This window comes from Anabas testudineus, chromosome 18 (assembly GCF_900324465.2).
Source record: "Anabas testudineus chromosome 18, fAnaTes1.2, whole genome shotgun sequence".
Lineage (NCBI taxonomy): Eukaryota > Metazoa > Chordata > Actinopteri > Anabantiformes > Anabantidae > Anabas > Anabas testudineus.
Genome location: NC_046627.1, coordinates 25,023,126 through 25,042,577, shown reverse-complemented (window position 1 = coordinate 25,042,577; position 19,452 = coordinate 25,023,126). Strand labels below are relative to the sequence as shown.

At 41.3% G+C, this 19,452-nt stretch overlaps 2 protein-coding genes across 2 annotated transcripts; both read left to right on the top strand.

Moving 5' to 3' along the window:
- The first annotated feature begins 2,343 nt into the window (after positions 1–2,343).
- Positions 2,344–6,869, top strand: LOC113157528 (4F2 cell-surface antigen heavy chain-like). The gene is made up of 11 exons (XM_026353081.1): positions 2,344–2,444; positions 3,154–3,366; positions 3,464–3,648; positions 4,292–4,465; positions 4,604–4,698; positions 4,830–4,966; positions 5,108–5,214; positions 5,317–5,519; positions 5,611–5,688; positions 5,782–6,001; positions 6,123–6,869. The coding sequence occupies exons 2-11, from the start codon at positions 3,170–3,172 to the stop codon at positions 6,260–6,262; spliced, it is 1,536 nt and encodes a 511-aa protein (XP_026208866.1). The 5' UTR covers positions 2,344–2,444; positions 3,154–3,169; the 3' UTR covers positions 6,263–6,869.
- A 3,659-nt stretch (positions 6,870–10,528) lies between these two features.
- LOC113157527 (4F2 cell-surface antigen heavy chain-like) lies at positions 10,529–15,632 on the top strand. The gene is made up of 11 exons (XM_026353080.1): positions 10,529–10,618; positions 11,718–11,930; positions 12,028–12,212; positions 13,055–13,228; positions 13,367–13,461; positions 13,593–13,729; positions 13,871–13,977; positions 14,080–14,282; positions 14,374–14,451; positions 14,545–14,764; positions 14,886–15,632. Exons 2-11 carry the CDS (start codon positions 11,734–11,736, stop codon positions 15,023–15,025), a joined length of 1,536 nt encoding a protein of 511 aa, XP_026208865.1. The 5' UTR covers positions 10,529–10,618; positions 11,718–11,733; the 3' UTR covers positions 15,026–15,632.
- Positions 15,633–19,452: the final 3,820 nt, after the last annotated feature.

Genomic DNA, 19,452 nt, shown 5'->3' with positions numbered 1-19,452 from the left:
TTGATAGTATTGCACTGTATATTGTATCAAGAATAAATAAGCAATTCCCTCTTCTCCTTTTCTGTGTCAACCACACATCACCTGATATTATTTTCTATACATTTCAATATGGCTACAGCAGAAATGCATGTTTTGTGTCTTCTCTCTCCCTTCGTTGTGTTTCCTCCTCTCTCTCTCTCTCTCTCTCTCTCTCTGTTCTCTGCAGGTATCCTCGGCCTTGGAGCTGTGTGTTTCCAGAGTGTAGTTACTGGCCCTACTGACCTGCAGTGTTTTTGCTGCTTCTTCTTGGTTTTTCAGTTGCCTGCTGTTCTTTCCATTCTTCTTGTTTTTTACCTACCCCACCCTGAACCTGGTCCTGTTCGAGTTTTTTCCTCTCCACTGTCTCTGAGCGCTGCTCAAGTGGCGCCACATGGACTTGAGTTTTGACCAGTGGTCACTGAAAAAAATTGTAATGTTTATGTGACATCGTTCCATGTCTGCATATAAAGATGGATTTATAGTCCTATAGTACATTTACATTTTCATGTACAGTAGGTGTAATAGCTTATACAGCCTGATCATAGTTTTACATGACAAGAAGATGATTCTACATACAAACTGCAGAGGGTGGTTTTGACCTATCAACCTCTTGGTCATGGTCCCAGCATTCCTCTGCTGTGCCACTCTGCTCTGTTTTGAGAGGTAGGAGACAGTGAGCACTGTGTCTGTGAACTGAGCTGTTTGAAATTCTTGTCAGAAAGGAGCATTTATTTTGCAACCATTGTTTCCCACTGAAAGAAGAGGGGGTTGATGGAAGGGGAAAAGAAAGAGGCTCAGAGCAGGCAGCAAGGTTTGAGTCAAAGGAGAGGAAAACGCTGTAGCAGTAGAGCAGGCCAGACTAAACGATGAAGAGCACGTGAAAGACGTGGATGTGGGCTGCAAAACATATCAGTGGGTTTTATTCTTTTCTGTGTTGTAGGATGTTTTCTTGTTGTGAACGTGCTGGTGAAATGAACTAATTAGCTGTTGCTTTGACTCAGGGGAATGCTTCCCAAGCTGAACAGTTTCCCTTTAATCAGTGAGATAAAAACAATAGAGCACACATGCTCATTTTCAGAGAAAGAGAAGATGAGAGGAGATAAGGAGATAAGAAATGACAGGCGGGTGAGGAGAGTGATTAGAAGCAGTAAGGCACAGTATGTGTGTACAGTTAACTACTATACCTGGTGGGTTAATGTACACCTACACTGTGGTATCAGTGGAACAGAACATCTAACAACATTACACAATATGGCAAAGTCCCTGTGACATGTACAAAACTAAAAATGTCCTCGACTTTCTCTGTAAGTTATTCTCTTAAAGGTCAGCAGGATAGTGATCTGTGGTTTGTCTCATGACCTTTTTTTAGATTAAGCCAAAGCAGCGTTTCCAGGAACTACACCAGTCCAGTCTGAACTGTACGGCTGCACATCACAGCGATCCTGAAACAATGACATGAAAGCACAAATCCTCAGCCAAACTGGTCTGAACTGGTCCAGGTCCGCGCTGCTCTGTGCTGCTTCTTTTTTTTTCCACCTCACACTATCTTGCAAAATAAACTCTCTCAGGGATCAGACGAGGTTTAGTCTGTTGTGTGTGTGTGTGTGTGTGTTGTGTGTGTGTGTGTGTGTGTGTGTGTGTGTGTGTGTGTGTGTTCACACAGGCCCCTGTCGTTTTAATTCAGTGATACAAAACTATGCTTCGAAGATCTGTATTGAAATTAATCTGTGTTGCTGTATTTAAAGTTGTGTTCTGTGGACTAGGTTTAACTATAATAATATTTAACAAAAACAACAGGGTATAAATCACACTTTTATTCTACTTATTTAACCTACTCTCTCTCTCTCTCTCTCTCTCATCTCTTAGTGTGTGTGTTTGCTTGCAGATGGATTTATTGGTGCTGCCCTCTCCTCTCCTGCCGAAGACATAAACAAAGCACAGAGGATCTACAGTGGAACAAGTCCTACAGGTGATTTATTTCATCAGTGTCCTCCACGAAGCTGACGATGCAGACAATTTGCACAGCATACAACATCAAACATGGACACTATCTCCTTTGATAGCCATGCCCACGTTCCACTACCATTTTCTTCTACACTGTCAGCTCTTGGTTTTCCTGTCTATTATTCATTTGCTTACACGGCACCATTTAGAAGCTACAGCATTAAAAACATAAGTGTAACCTGCAGAACTCTTGATCACTTTGTTTAATCCGTGACTGCAGAATAAAATAGCCCAGAAAGGAGCTGAGGTCAAGATGAGGAGAGGGGGGCGGAGACAGAGGGAGGAAGAGCGTTTGACGTCACCATCAGTGGGCGGGGCAAACCCGGTAACTACAAATAGGCAACAGACTGACGCTCAGTTATAATACGATTAGTACAGGAGACAAACGAGAGAGCTGGACGGATTATAAACCTCTTTTACAGGTAATATTTCATTTATTTCACCTTGTTTTCTTCCACAAACCTCTCTTTAATTCGGAGTTAAAGAAAACTACAAGTGAACAGATCAGTAGTGTGTTGAAGCTGATGATGATGAAGTGATGAGGTTGATTTAATCATCTCTGATGAAAGTTAGCTGTTTAACTGTACTAGTTAGTTAAACATTACAGAGAAACTCAGAACAGGTCTGTAGATAATAGAGTATTTATGGGTTTCTCTGTGAAAAAAAGTACAACTATTAAAGTAAGAACTGGATTAATTATTATACAAACAGTGAACTGTACAGATCAGTGTGATCCAAGTTAACCTCCACTATAAGAACATTTAGTCCAACCACTAAACCACGGTTTACCTTCTTTTCTTGTCTTGTCGACCAACAAGTAGTACATTTCATCTCAGGTGGGTAGAAGTTGCTGTTGAAGTGTACTTACAATGCTTGTCTGGTATAAATGAGGAGGATTTGGCTGCTTTCCAAATGAGGCCTCGCTGAGAACTGGGTTCTGATTCACCATGGCTGCTATTGTTGAATGTTTTTCATTTGTGTAGTTTCAAGTCTGGTCAGCTCATTAGCAAACGGTTTCCAAATTAGTCAATAGCTTTAATTTTACATTTATTGTCTGCTTTGGAGAAGAGACTATTCAATCTGACAAACTGTTCTTCTTTTATCTGCCCATCTGCACCTCCATCTCTAAAGCAAACCAGAGGTAACCATGAGTAAGGACACAGAGATCGACATGAAGGACGTGGAGCTCAATGAGGTGGACCCTGAGAAGCAGCCCATGACAGGCGACGGTCAGGCAGCAGCTGCAGAGAAAAACGGCAGCGTCAAGCTGAAGGTTCCTGAGGATGAGGTTACATTCACAGGCCTGTCCAAAGAGGAGCTGATGAAGGTCGCAGGTACTCCAGGGTAAGAGAAACTTTAGAAACACTGCTCGTGTATTGACATGCTGCATAAAATAAGCCGCCATCCTAATTTTTTCCCACACTCGGATACTTTTCTGTAGATGGGTGCGGACCCGTTGGGTGCTCCTTGTGCTGTTTTGGCTGGGCTGGGTTGGCATGCTTGCTGGAGCCATTGCGATCATAGTCCAGGCCCCTCGCTGCAAACCCATCCCTGAGATGAACTGGTGGAACGAAGGACCTCTGTACCAGATCTCTGACGTTAAAGCTTTCTCTGAAGGATTGGGAGGTATATTGATATTTCTAATAAATATGTCTTATCATGGTTATTATTGAGTGTTTGGTAGACCTTTCCGATTTTTTCTTCTCAGGAAGACTCTTCTTATTTCAAATTAAGGTTATTTGTTATAAACAACAATTGGATAAGCTCTTTCTTAGTTTTGTGTGGCTTAATTTAGTTAGTTGAATACCCAACTAATAAAAAGAATTAGAATTCTTCATTTTCCAGTTTTGATTTTAGCCATAAAAGTTTTTTTTCTAAGGGGCAGGAAGGAAGGACAGACTGTACTGCTGTTCTCAGAGTGAATTACTAGGCAGCGCTCTGGTTTCCAACAAGCCCTGGGCAGAATTCCACAAACTGCACGTGACTCTGTGCTGCTTCCACATAAAGGAGCTTCTTGTTCTCACACTAGACATGGCCAGCAGAGGGTGTGGAAGGAACCCTTCACATGTTCCTGTCTTGAGTCAATACTTAGGTTAAAGAGCAGCAGTATTCAGCCTTTAGTTTGCTTTTTGTTTCAGTTTAAACTGAACCACCAAAATGTCTCTCCATCCTTCTGTCCCGTCTTCCTAATACTTTGACCCTGCTACCCTTCACCAAATCACAGTCTGACACATTTCATTTTTCTCCCTGTCCGTTTATCTGTTGCCAGGTGTTGAGGGAAAATTGGATGACATTAGCCAATTGAAGGTGAAAGGCCTGATTCTGGGCCCTCTTCACACCGTCCAGCCCGACAAGCCAGTTACCATGGACCTTCAAAAGATCGACCCAGCCCAGGGAACATTGGAACAACTGACAGCTGTGCTGAAAAAGGCCAACAACAAGGGTAGGTTGTCATACAACGGATGTCAGTTTACAAGTGGACCACAAATGTTGGGCTCAACCTTATGTCTAATAGATTTCATGGGGATTCAGACAACTCAAACCTGGATGGTATAAAACGTTTGTTTCCTGTTTCTATTAGGCATTTCTGTTGTGCTTGACTTGACTCCAAACTACTTGGGAGCAGATCCCTGGTTCAACTCTGCTCATATTGATGATGCACTACAGAAAGTCAAGGTAGGACACACACTAGCAAAAGCCTAAATCTAAACCTGACAGCAACACCAGTTCTTACCTCCCAAAATACTCTTTGAAGTTGTCATTAAACTCTTCCTTGTTGTAGCTAAAGTGCTCATTTTCTCTTCCAGGCTGCAGCAGATTACTGGCTCAAATTGGGTGTGAATGGCATCAAGTTATCTCACTTCAATTTAGCCTCCAACTCCTCTTACTGGTCCCAACTGCAGGATGACGTCCAGGGCAACCGCACTGAGGACACTAAGAAAAGGTAGCTATGCCTGCCACTTTCATTTGGTTCGGTATTAGGAAGGAATATGTAAGGGAGCACCAAGTGTTTAATTTAAGACTTTTAAATATGTTTTGCTATTTTCAAATTTTTGACTAATCTGACCGCATTATTTTCCCTCAGTCTGCTGATGGGCACGGTTGAACACAAAACAGCTTCAGAGGTGTCTCAGCTGTTGAACACCTCTGGTGTAGATCTCATCCTGTCTGACCTGCTCAACAACAACGATGGTAGGTTGGAGCAGCTGTTTTCTTTTGGTGTGAACAAAATTCTCCGTCTTTTACTCCTTGCTGTGTCTCAGTTCAGTGATTATTTTACCTGAATATCTGCAGGAGCAAATCGCATCAGGGACATGGACAACCTCCATTCAAAGCAGAGAAGTGTTGGCTGGGGTCTAGGCGCCACCCAACAGGACCAGCTGTCGAAACGAGCAGGAACTCCGGCCCTGATCCGTCTGTACCAACTCCTGCTGTTCACCATGCCTGGAACCCCAGTGTTTACCTATGGAGATGAGATCGGCCTTCAGGCCCAACCGGTAGGCAAAAAAATGGGGCAAATGTGGAAATGTTTCCCCAGTCGTACGGCTGCTACAGAGCGTAACGTTCTTTGTCTTTTTTTCTGAACAGGGCGAAAAACATCCAGAGATGGTTTGGGATATAGAGAAGGAACCAAGTGAAGGAGCAGCTCACAATGAGACTTCTGAGGTAAGAATGTGTTTCTATTGAATGACAGTAGTGAGGACATGTTTGCAACCATTAAGTTGCTTTCTATGTTTGAAACACTTCTCACACTTACAGGCGAAGCGCAAGGACTACGCTGATGTAAGGAAGTGGTTCAAATCCCTCAGTGACCTGCGAGGCAAAGAGCGCGCTCTCCTCCACGGTGACTACTACCCTCTCTACTCCTCTGCCTCCTCCCTGTCTTTTCTCCGCGTGTGGGACCAGAGCGAGAGATACATAACAGCTGTCAACTGGGGAGCACAAAAAGAGACACTCAGGCTAAAACTGGAGCCTAAAGGTAAGTTGTAGTTCAACAGAAACATGGAGTCCAGATGTAATGTGTCATATCCAGTAATGTACACTGACAGTAGTTGGTTCTGGGTCCATTTGTTTGAACACCGTGATGTTTGTTTCTGCAGAGGGAGTAGAGCTGCCTAAGACGGCCACAGTGAAGCTGTCAACGGATCCAAAGCTGGAAGCAGACTCCACTGTCAGCCTGGACCAAATCGAATTAGAACCTGGACATGGCGTCCTGCTGCAGTTCCCCTACACAGGCTAAAGATGGAGCCAAACTACAGGCGTGCTCCATTCAGATTAGACTCGTTTAGGACATTTTAGTCATTTGGCAGAAACTTGATCCTTAATAAAATGTTAATGCTTCTTAAATGACCTGTTTAAAAGAAGCAGCACATGTTTTCCCATAATAAATAGGACTTTCTATGAGTTTACTTAGTTTTAGTGGTCAGAACATAACTGAACTGAGCAGAGGAAGAAATGACAGTCTGACCTCTGTTTGAAGTTTTTATTAAGTCAACACATTTGTTTTAGTTGAGATTTGTGTTAGAAGAAGATGCAGCCACCTCAGATGTGCACTCAGTTAAGCATTGAGTAATTTTTTGTGATCTTTTATTGTTAATTATCTGAACATTGTCCAGATGTGTGACAGAGACATTCCATTCTTGTTCTTGTTCTGAGGGCATTTCTTATCAGTTCATCTGTTTGTTTTTTATTACAAATGTTGAGGAGTTCTGTTTTAGTGATGTTTTTTCCACCACTAAGAAGATCACAGGAAAACAACAAAGTGTTTGTTAACCTGGTTTGAATTAATCATAGTTTACAAAGTGAAGTGAATTGGAAACGAATAAACAGAAAGTTCTGCTCCCTGAGTTTCTGTGTGTGTGACAGTTCTTGATGGTGAAGATAATATCGGATGAGATGTTGACTATTTTCAGTGTGTACAGGTGTGTGGAAGTGTGTCACAGATGTTAACAGAGGAAGCACGTCTCTATATGCTATCACCATCCGGAGATATATTTTATACACACGTTATAGTAGACTAGAAGCCGTGTGTCGTTCACATACCTGCCAGTTTCTCTAACTGGGTCATGCACCTACGGTCTTAAACTGCTTTTCCGAGCTGAACCAAGTCTTAATTCTTAACAATTCTGCCCCAAAAGTTGATAATAAGTCTGTGAAAATATGTGCAGAAATACAGACAAAGGCAGAGTTTCCTATTACAGCGTGTTTCACGGTGGACTCTGTAACAAATCTCCTGGATTTAGAGATTTTTATTAGTGATAAATGTCATGAAAGACGAATCAGCACTGACAGATTCAGGTAGATGAAGGAGCAGTTTGAGAAATACTCACAGTCTTTCTCTGTACTACTGTATTTCCTAGAGTTACTTTTTATATTGTGTGGACTTGGGGACTTTCCATTTTTTTATTAGAAATTGTACACCTTCCAATTAGTTTTTTGCTATTCTACTACTTTTCCTTATTTGACCTAATCTTAGATGATAATTCATTTTGAGGCACTTTACAGAGCAAGTTTTAAGACCATACAGAATGTAACAATATAACTACACAAAATTAATGAGAAAACCCAACAAATCCCACTTGAGCAAGCACAAGATGATGGTGGAGAGAAATAAAGTCCAGCAGAACCAGGTTCATGGTGGGCGGCCATCTGTCTCTTCTGATTGGGGTGAGTAGAAAGAGGAGAGAGAAGTCTATTGCAGCATAACTAAGAGATGGTTCAGAGTCACCTGATCCATCTCTAACTATAAACTTTATAAAAAAGGAAAGTTTTAAGTCTAGTCTTAAATGTAGAGAGGGTGTCTGCCTCTCAAACTTGAACTGGGAGCTGGTTCCACAGGAGAGGAGCTTGATAGCTAAAGGCTCTGCCTCCCATTCTACATTTGGAAACTCTAGGAACCACAAGTAAACCTGCAGTCTGAGAGCAGAGAGTCTTGCTGGGAAAATAAGGAACTATGAGGTCTTTAAAATAAGATGGAGCCTGATTATTAAGTGTTTTATATATGAGGGGAATTTTAAATTAAATTCTGGATTTGGATGGAGAGAAGTTAATGTAGGACAAATCTGATCTCTCTTGTTAATTCCAGTCAGAATGCTGCCTGCAGCATTTTGGATTAACTGGAGGCTTTTTAGGAGAGTTATAAATAACTGATATCAATTGCAAATTGTTTTGTCTTTCTTAAATTTTGTCCCTCAACCTTCTCCTGAGTCAGAGAAAACAATGCCTCAACATTGTCCCTCTTTCGTCTCTCTCTCTCTTGTCTCTTAGTGTGTGTGTTTGCTTGCAGATGGATTTATTGGTACTGCCTTCTCCTCTCCTGCCAAAGACATAAACAAAGCACAGAGGATCTACAATAGAACAAGTTCTGTAGGTGATTTATTTCATCAGTGTCCTCCATGAAGCAGTTGTCTCTGTCGCTGTCGGCTCACGATGCAGACAATTTGCAAAACAATGTCACATGAAGTTTTTTAAATGTACTGTGGACATCAGCTGGTCTTGCAAGTTCAGGACTTGGACAACATGTGGGAAAAAGCAGCCTTATAATAGCTCAGTGCTATGTTTCCATTAATACCCATGCTCATGTTCCACCACAAATTTTGCTACACCGTCAACTCATAAACATGTTTACACATCCCTTCCCCCTGCTGTCTGTTCAACCTTTCCTCATGTGTTCTTGGGCCACTCCTCCTCACTCTTGTTTCCCGATCTAGTCACTCCTCTCTTCTCAGATTCACAAGATTCAGCAAATAGTGTCTCTCTGAATGTTTCTCCCATCATTCTCCTTAATCTCTAAAAGCATAAACGTCTCTGTCTGGGACGCTTCCTGCACTGACAGCACTGTGTGTTCAGAGCAGTCGACGGCTCAGTTTCAACCTGACGCTGCCAAACACACACGCACACACACACACACACACAGTCAACATGCAGAGATAAAAACAGAAACAGATGGTGTGTGTTTGAGATGATCTAATAGAGAAACAAAGATGGGACGTTCATGAAAGCACCGCTGTACAAAAAGTTTACACCTTCCCACCACTAATTCAGAACACACACTTTGTTCTTGAGACTATGTCTCAAGCCAACAAGTATCTACAAGTTACCACTTGCAAGTTTTTGAAGCCCTGCCAGTCATGTGGTGTTCTTCTGAAAACCTGCCACACTGAATTAAGTTAAATAACTGCAGGGTTATAAAATGTCACAGCGTCATAGCAATAAATACACAGTGATCCATGTACGCCCCACTAAACACGTTATGCCTGTGAATGCATTTACATGAAAGTGTCTGCCTCTACATGTTGTAAAGAAACAGGACAGAGTGAAACCTGAATTTTCAGGTTCACAAGCTGAGAGACAAAGCTTCTCCAGCTAACCTGTTGCATAAAATATAATGAGCTAGGATATGATAAGTCTGAATAAATATATGTTGACACAGCTTACAAAATTATTTGTTTTTATCTATGTGAAAACACTTTCTGTTCAATATCCTACTCAGTTAAAAAAATAACTGCACGTAGTGTATCTTACACAAAGTTTCTCTGAAACATACAACACTTTATTTACATGCCGTTACGATTTGGTGTCTGTTTTTCCTAGAAGCCTGCTTCCCACTGTAACTCGATAGAGGCCAACAACAGCTGGAGAACAAGTCCGAGCGGGAGCAGCAGGACATCTGTGTTTAGATTAGCTGATCAAAACATTCTCTCTAATTTAATATTGACCACGTTCCGACATTATTATGTAATAATAATAACTTAATCACACATACAAACACTTAAACACATTGAAATGAAAATGCAGCTATGTCAACAGAAAGAGACTCACTACTTTTCAAGCTACCTTTTCTATGGTTCTGCAGATCCTGTTTAAAGTTTTACTATGTATTATTGCAGTAATGGTGGACTGTCCCTCCATTCAATCCACACATTTTTCTCTGCATATTAAACTTAAACTTCTTCTTTCTACAGCACTAACGATAGGCTATTGTTTTATTGGTAACACCACTGTGTGATAATGTCAGACTGAGAAGATTACTCAAGGAATGTTTAATCTGCTGCTGATGGAGGAAAGAAGAATCAGGGCAGATGAGGTCTGCGTAAACAGAATGGGAAAATGGCAGGATGTGGGGGTTGGATTAGATTAGTGAGCGGCTATCTCCACTAATCAAAAGACTGACGTTGTCACTAGAAGATTAGATTGTATAGTCCATCTATCACTTGGTTGTAACATGGCTTATGCAGCTGATTGTATTATCTTCAGGAAAAGTTTGCACAACTGGAAATGAACAGTTTGACAACAGTTTGCTGTGTCTGCATTTTCTCCATATTAAGCTCATCACTGAGCCCCTAAATATGCGCTTGTTGTCTTGTGCACAAACTGGGTCAAAGGGTGCTTTAATGTGTTTTAATGTGTTTGTTCAGCTTGTGTGAGAGAAACGTGGGAGGGGCGGAGACAAAGGAGGAAGAGCGTTTGACGTCACCATCAGTGGGCGGGACTAACCCGGTAACTACAAATAGGCAACAGACTGAAGCTCAGTTATAATACGATTAGTACAGGAGACAAACGAGAGAGCTGGACGGATTATAAACCTCTTTTACAGGTAATATTTCATTTATTTCACCGTCTGTTCTTCCACAAACCTCTCTTTAATTCGGAGTTAAAGAAAACTACAAGTGAACAGATCAGTAGTGTGTTGAAGCCTCGTGGTTCCGCACATGATGAAGTGATGAGGTGGATTTCATCATCTCTGATGAAAGCTAGCTGTTTAACTGTACTAGTTAGTTAAACATCAACCATTTAAAATTGTAGAAAGCTTTGGTTTCAAGTTGTGTTGTTTTAGAAAACAATTGCACAACAATTGAGTCTAACAGTAAATGTAACAATGGTAAAGAAGACGAGTTATTTTAGTTTAGTCTAGCTACATAAAGCTAAAGCTAACGTTAACTGTTAAGGCAACTAGCAAAATAAATAAAATAATAAAAATACTTTATCAGCCTAGTAACAAATAAATATGAACCTACGAGTAAATGACGTTTGAAATATGTTGCCTAAAGAGAATTTACAACAACAAAAGCAATCACGCTGTCAAAAATGACCGCTATATCTTACATTAATAGTTACATGCACATAGCATGTTAGTTAGCTTACATCCAACGTTAATAACGGTAGACTAAGGCTTCCTTGTTTCATCAGAAAACTGTTGAACACACGAGTATCGTTAATAATGATCCTTCTGTCGAGGTGAATATCTGGTTAAAGCAAGAAATGATGTAAAGGCGAGGTTTAGTCTGAGTAGCTAATAGTTTTTCAGCTGTTCCAGACGTTTGTAAGTAAGCTAACTAACGTTAGCTAGTTCGACCGGCTAAACTAGCAGAACCGGTTTGATATTAAAGCTAACTAGCTAAAAAAATGTTTAGCACCACCCACTTAAGTTCTGCTTTAGGAATTAGCCGACTAAGTAACTTTTTCTGGTGCTTAGACCATTCATATGACCGGAAATGTGCGAGTGTCTGTTCTCGTTTTCTTTTTTTTTTAAATAGGAGTCATGTCTGGTTATGTACTACCAGTGAAATAAGACTTAGTCTTTGTTAAGTACAATTGTTCCATCCACATCCCTTCTTCACCCATAACCCGATCAATCAATTTAACAAAGTGCACTCTGTTTGTCTGTTGTCCGTGTTATCTGGCCATCTCTAAAGCAAACCAGAGGTAACCATGAGTAAGGACACAGAGATCGACATGAAGGACGTGGAGCTCAATGAGGTGGACCCTGAGAAGCAGCCCATGACAGGCGACGGTCAGGCAGCAGCTGCAGAGAAAAACGGCAGCGTCAAGCTGAAGGTTCCTGAGGATGAGGTTACATTCACAGGCCTGTCCAAAGAGGAGCTGATGAAGGTCGCAGGTACTCCAGGGTAAGAGATACTTTAGAAACACTGCTCGTGTATTGACATGCTGCATAAAATAAGCCGCCATCCTAATTTTTTCCCACACTCGGATACTTTTCTGTAGATGGGTGCGGACCCGTTGGGTGCTCCTTGTGCTGTTTTGGCTGGGCTGGGTTGGCATGCTCGCTGGAGCCATTGCGATCATAGTCCAGGCCCCTCGCTGCAAACCCATCCCTGAGATGAACTGGTGGAACGAAGGACCTCTGTACCAGATCTCTGACGTTAAAGCTTTCTCTGAAGGATTGGGAGGTATATTGATATTTCTAATAAATATGTCTTATCATGGTTATTATTGAGTGTTTGGTAGACCTTTCCGATTTTTTGCTGATCTTTTCTTATTTCTAAAGTAAGTTTTTGACATTATCTTCCTAAATCTACAAGCTTTCCAACTCTAGTTCATGTGGGATAAGATTTCCTTAGATTTGTGTGGCTTACTTCAGTTGGCTGGCTAATTGCTGACTAGGCTACCACCGAGTGACTCAAAGTCTAAAGGACATAAAAACGAATGAGTCATTTCTTTCATATCTCTCCCACTCAGATTAGAGGTTAAACAACCAAGTACATATTGCTGGTTTGCAGATATAGCTCATTAGATCTCTTTTAGACTATCTAAAATGTAGAAAAGATATCTTCATTTAATTGCTCTCTGTCAGAATTAGAATCTGATTTATCTGAATCGGTTTTCAGTTTAAACATAAGTGTTTTTAAGAGGAAGGACAGATTGTACTGCTGTTCTCAGAGTGAATTACTAGGCAGCGCTCTGGTTTCCAACAAGCCCTGGGCAGAATTCCACAAACTGCACGTGACTCTGTGCTGCTTCCACATAAAGGAGCTTCTTGTTCTCACACTAGACATGGCCAGCAGAGGGTGTGGAAGGAACCCTTCACATGTTCCTGTCTTGAGTCAATACTTAGGTTAAAGAGCAGCAGTATTCAGCCTTTAGTTTGCTTTTTGTTTCAGTTTAAACTGAACCACCAAAATGTCTCTCCATCCTTCTGTCCCGTCTTCCTAATACTTTGACCCTGCTACCCTTCACCAAATCACAGTCTGACACATTTCATTTTTCTCCCTGTCCCTTTATCTGTTGCCAGGTGTTGAGGGAAAATTGGATGACATTAGCCAATTGAAGGTGAAAGGCCTGGTTCTGGGCCCTCTTCACACCGTCCAGCCCGACAAGCCAGTTACCATGGACCTTCAAAAGATCGACCCAGCCCAGGGAACATTGGAACAACTGACAGCTGTGCTGAAAAAGGCCAACAACAAGGGTAGGTTGTCATACAACGGATGTCAGTTTACAAGTGGACCACAAATGTTGGGCTCAACCTTATGTCTAATAGATTTCATGGGGATTCAGACGACTCAAACCTGGATGGTATAAAACGTTTGTTTCCTGTTTCTCTTAGGCATTTCTGTGGTGCTTGACTTGACTCCAAACTACTTGGGAGCAGATCCCTGGTTCAGCTCTGCTCATATTGATGATGCACTACAGCAAGTCAAGGTAGGACACACACGAGCAAAAGCCTAAATCTAAACCTGACAGCAACACCAGTTCTTACCTCCCAAAATACTCTTTGAAGTTGTCATTAAACGCTTCCTTGTTGTAGCTAAAGTGCTCATTTTCTCTTCCAGGCTGCAGCAGATTACTGGCTCAAATTGGGTGTGAATGGCATCAAGTTATCTCACTTCAATTTAGCCTCCAACTCCTCTTACTGGTCCCAACTGCAGGATGACGTCCAGGGCAACCGCACTGAGGACACTAAGAAAAGGTAGCTATGTCTGCCACTTTCATTTGGTTCGGTATTAGGAAGGAATATGTGAGGAAGCACCAAGTGTTTAACTTAAGACTTTTAAATATGTTTTGCTATTTTCAAATTCTTGACTAACCTGACCCCATTATTTTCCCTCAGTCTGCTGATGGGCACGGTTGAACACAAAACAGCTTCGGAGGTGTCTCAGCTGTTGAACACCTCTGGTGTAGATCTCATCCTGTCTGACCTGCTCAACAACAACAGTGGTAGGTTGGAGCAGCTGTTTTCTTTTGGTGTGAACAAAATTCTCCGTCTTTTACTTCCTGCTGTGTCTCAGTTCAGTGATTATTTTACCTGAATATCTGCAGGAGCAAATCGCATCGTGGACATGGACAACCTCCATTCACAGCAGAGAAGTGTGGGCTGGGGTCTAGGCGCCACCCAACAGGACCAGCTGTCGAAACGAGCAGGAACTCCTGCCCTGATCCGTCTGTACCAACTCCTGCTGTTCACCATGCCTGGAACCCCAGTGTTTACCTATGGAGATGAGATCGGCCTTCAGGCCCAACCGGTAGGCAAAAAAATGGGGCAAATGTGGAAATGTTTCCCCAGTCGTACGGCTGCTACAGAGCGTAACGTTCTTTGTCTTTTTTTCTGAGCAGGGTGAAAAACATCCAGAGATGGTTTGGGATATAGAGAAGGAACCAAGTGAAGGAGCAGCTCACAATGAGACTTCTGAGGTAAGAATGTGTTTCTATTGAATGACAGTAGTGAGGACATGTTTGCAACCATTAAGTTGCTTTCTATGTTTGAAACACTTCTCACACTTACAGGCGAAGCGCAAGGACTACGCTGATGTAAGGAAGTGGTTCAAATCCCTCAGTGATCTGCGAGGCAAAGAGCGCGCTCTCCTCCACGGTGACTACTACCCTCTCTACTCCTCTGCCTCCTCCCTGTCTTTTCTCCGCGTGTGGGACCAGAGCGAGAGATACATAACGGCTGTCAACTGGGGAGCACAAAAAGAGACACTCAGGCTAAAGCTGGAGCCTAAAGGTAAGTTGTAGTTCAACAGAAACATGGAGTCCAGATGTAATGTGTCATATCCAGTAATGTACACTGACAGTAGTTGGTTCTGGGTCCATTTGTTTGAACTCCGTGATGTTTGTTTCTGCAGAGGGAGTAGAGCTGCCTAAGACGGCCACAGTGAAGCTGTCAACGGATCCAAAGCTGGAGGCAGACTCCACTGTCAGCCTGGACCAAATCGAATTAGAACCTGGACATGGCGTCCTGCTGCAGTTCCCCTACACAGGCTAAAGATGGAGCCAAACTACAGGCGTGCTCCATTCAGATTAGACTTGTTTAGGACATTTTAGTCATTTGGCAGAAACTTGATCCTTAATAAAATGTTAATGCTTCTTAAATGACCTGTTTAAAAGAAGCAGCACATGTTTTCCCATAATAAATAGGACTTTCTATGAGTTTACTTAGTTTTAGTGGTCAGAACATAACTGAACTGAGCAGAGGAAGAAATGTCAGTCTGACCTCTGTTTGAAGTTTTTATTAAGTCAACACATTTGTTTTAGTTGAGATTTGTGTTAGAAGAAGATGCAGCCACCTCAGATGTGCACTCAGTTAAACATTGAGTAATTTTTTGTGATCTTTTATTGTTAATTATCTGAACATTGTCCAGATGTGTGACAGAGACATTCCATTCTTGTTCTTGTTCTGAGGGCATTTCTTATCAGTTCATCTGTTTGTTTTTTATTACAAATGTTGAGGAGTTCTGTTTTAGTGATGTTTTTTCCACCACTAAGAAGATCACAGGAAAACAACAAAGTGTTTGTTAACCTGGTTTGAATTAATCATAGTTTACAAAGTGAAGTGAATTGGAAATGAATAAACAGAAAGTTCTGCTCCCTGAGTTTCTGTGTGTGTGACAGTTCTTGATGTCGAAGATAATATCGGATGAGATGTTGACTATTTTCAGTGTGTACAGGTGTGTGGAAGTGTGTCACAGATGTTAACAGAGGAAGCACGTCTCTATATGCTATCACCATCCGGAGATATATTTTATACACACGTTATAGTAGACTAGAAGCCGTGTGTCGTTCACATACCTGCCAGTTTCTCTAACTGGGTCATGCACCTCCGGTCTTAAACTGCTTTTCCGAGCTGATCCAAGTCTTAATTCTTAACAATTCTGCCCCAAAAGTTGATAATAAGTCTGTGAAAATATGTGCAGAAATACAGACAAAGGCAGAGTTTCCTATTACAGCGTGTTTCACGGTGGACTCTGTAACAAATCTCCTGGATTTAGAGATTTTTACTAGTGATAAATGTCATGACAGATGAATCAGCACTGACAGATTCAGGTAGATGAAGGAGCAGTTTGAGAAATACTCATAGTCTTTCTCTGTACTACTGTATTTCCTAGAGTTGTGTGAAATTTGAAATATATGAACTTATCGGGGACTTTCCATTTCCATATCCATTTGTTAGAAATTGAATTTATTGTCACTGTCATGTCCATATACTGTAGACTTAGTTAGACTCTAACATTAACACCTACCCACAATAAGAATAGGCAACATATAATATATGTACATATACTTATTGATAACATAGTGAAGAAGAATTTTAGAAATCACCTACCAAACCTGACCGTTGTATTTCAGGTTCACTTAAAGAGGCATAAAATGAGAGCAGAACATTTACTGTAAATGATCCTGGTTTTCTGTCTTTCTCAACGAACAGCCTATGTGGTTTCGCTCTTTATTTGCTGGCAGTCGTTTTACTTGATTTTGTGATTTTACTTCAGAAAAATGCTGGATTATGGTTCTTCTGTAGCCGTCCACTGCATTTTAGAAGAAAATTATATTACAACAAACTTTATATTGCAGGTGCTCAAGTTTTTAAATTTGAAAATTAGATGCACAACTAATCAACATGTCTGCTTTTAAAGTTTGATTGCTTAAGCACTCTGGCATCAGTAAGAGTAAAAAAAAACTGCAGCTATCTATGTTCATCTGTTTATCTTGCTGATAACCAGCACCTAAACATATTGTACAGTATACTCGATGAGGAAATATTACCTGCAATTCAACGTAGCAGTATTCAGAAGTAATACAGCACCGTAAAAATACTCAATAAAAGTCAGACTTTGACAGTTTGGTGTACATAAATATACATGTATTATGTCAAATATTTACATTTTAAACAGAATCAGAATCAGCTTCATTAGCTTCCTACAAGGTGTTTAGCTTATAATGCAGGGAAATGACCAGAATTAGTATCTGTATTGAGGCAGAGCTGCTTTTTAGTGTAAAGATCTACAGCAATGCATCATATTTAAAAAGCTCATCATGCATCTTGTTTGTCAAATCAACATTTCTGAGTATTAACTTTAGCTATTAGATCAGTGTAGTCGGGTAAATAGTGCAAGATTTCCCCCTTAAACTGTTGTAGAGAGTAAAAGTGAAGTTAGGTGAGTCCTTGTGCAATATTGAGCCTCGTCTTTGGAAATACATAACGTGGTTCCCAGCATTTAAAGGACGAACACGTCAAACTATAAGATGTTTTATTTTAGTGCTGGTTTTGGAAATGTGGTAATTTAAAGATTGCAGTTAAACTCTACAATGCTACACGCACTCAACTAACTAACAAACTAATTTATCAAATGCTGTTCACCTTTCCAAATGGTTATTTCTGATATGTGTAACAGAAGCTCCTACAACCTGCCCATTTCTCATTCATAAACATCGATTTCAAACCACCCTTTTGATAGAAATGTCAAACAGCCCCTTTAACAGCTGAAACTTCTCAGCAGAGTTTCAGGGTCTTGGTACAATACAGGGCCGCCGCGCTGTGGTATCACAGGGGAGGTTTGAAGTTGATGATACCGGGAATCAGGGCCCGTCTCGGCACCTCTCCTCCACCCCACGCCGCTGCGAAACCCAACCACCGTCTCACCCACTGCATGCACACTCATGACTGACTCTCAGTCTGACTCTGACAAACACACACACACACACACACACACACACACACACACACACACACACACATGCTGACACCTTGTACATCACGGTGACATGTAGTGAGATGACCTTTTATCAGCTTTCATTGAGCACAGAAGAGACACAAACTGTGTTTTTCACTGGAATACAGCTATTTAATCCACTCTACCCTTGTTACTTGACGATGGAAACCTTTCTGCTCCGATAACGTGAAAGCTGTGAGTAAAAGCAAGATACTGAATCGTAGTCAAACACCATGCGTAGAATGAGTCATTCCACACAATATACTGACACTAACTTAACCATTTATTGTACTGCTGACTCCATCTTCATACTGTATATACATGAAGCACACTCGTTTCCAAAGTTACGTCTTGTTGCTGTTATTTTGACAGGCTTCACTACCCCAGTGCACTTTATTATTTCCTCGTAGCCACCGGTTACACACAGCTGAATGAATAACTGCGTTTGTTCGTACAGGATTACACAGTCTCAACATTATGAGCATCTATCAACCATTCCTGTTAGTGCCACAGTGTGTGGCTGTGTTATCACTGGCTGGATTAACGAAGTCGGAAGGTGGGGGACTGATACGTCTTACTATATCAGACTAGAGGACGGAGCTGTTTTTCTTTCCCTAAACACGTCATTTTGTTCATTAGGTGTTCTTGTGGTTTCGTCACAATCTGTGTTTTGTTCTAATTTATGGAAAACTACACCGACAGCGTTAACACTGACAGATCTTCAGCAAAACATGTTAACCCCCTGTTCCTCCCACTCTCTCTGTGCATTATGTGAGTTCTTCCTTTTAGTTCAATTCTGACCTGGCTTCAGATTTGCAGTGATGTAATATGAAAAAAAAGAAATGTGCAGCCAGCAGATAGTTCAGTGTAACTCCTAAAGATCATTAAATAGCACAGTAATTGCCTGTTTCCTTTCATCCTTTTCTTTCTATTCTTCTCACATTTCATGTACCTCTATCCCTAACTCCTCCCACAGCAGAGCCTGGAGCCTTAATATAAGCAATGTTCAGCTAGAATTGACATTTCTCAGGAATCTTCTCCAGAACGAAAGTTAAAGGAATATTTTAAGGTCTCTGCATTTTGCTGAGAGTCAGGAACAGACATTTTTAGCTGAGCAGGAAAGCCAGCATGTTGGCTGACACTTCCCACGGCGTCAAATACAGACACAGACACAAGTGCTTGGGCGTCTCATGCTGACGCTAAAGGTACCCTTTGGCATCACCGTTTGGCACCATGGGAGAAGTGTCACCGACCGATCTGCACAGCCTACCTGATCTAACAGAAGTGCTGCCACATCGGCCCCTAAGCTGCCACCATACGAATACAAGATAAGAACAACTGGGCAACATGGTGTGTGTGTGTTTGTTTTATACAGATTTAAGAATTTAGAGATTGTTCAAATGCGACACGACTTGACAAAATGTCATAATGGGATGCTGTGGGGAAGCAGCCTGACTCTGTGCAAATGTATCGAATCCACCTACCAACACCTGCAAGTCATAGAAAAACCTAAATGACACAGAATGATGTTACGGTATGTTTTGGACACATTTACAGTTTGTCTCTTATCAGAGATCCTCAAGCACACCTCAAATTAACCTCAGCACACCTAAAATGTCTAATACTTTTTAGAATATTTCTTATTAATGAGTGATTGATAAAATAATAATTTAGAAAACTATCTGTTTGGGGTGGGTTTAAG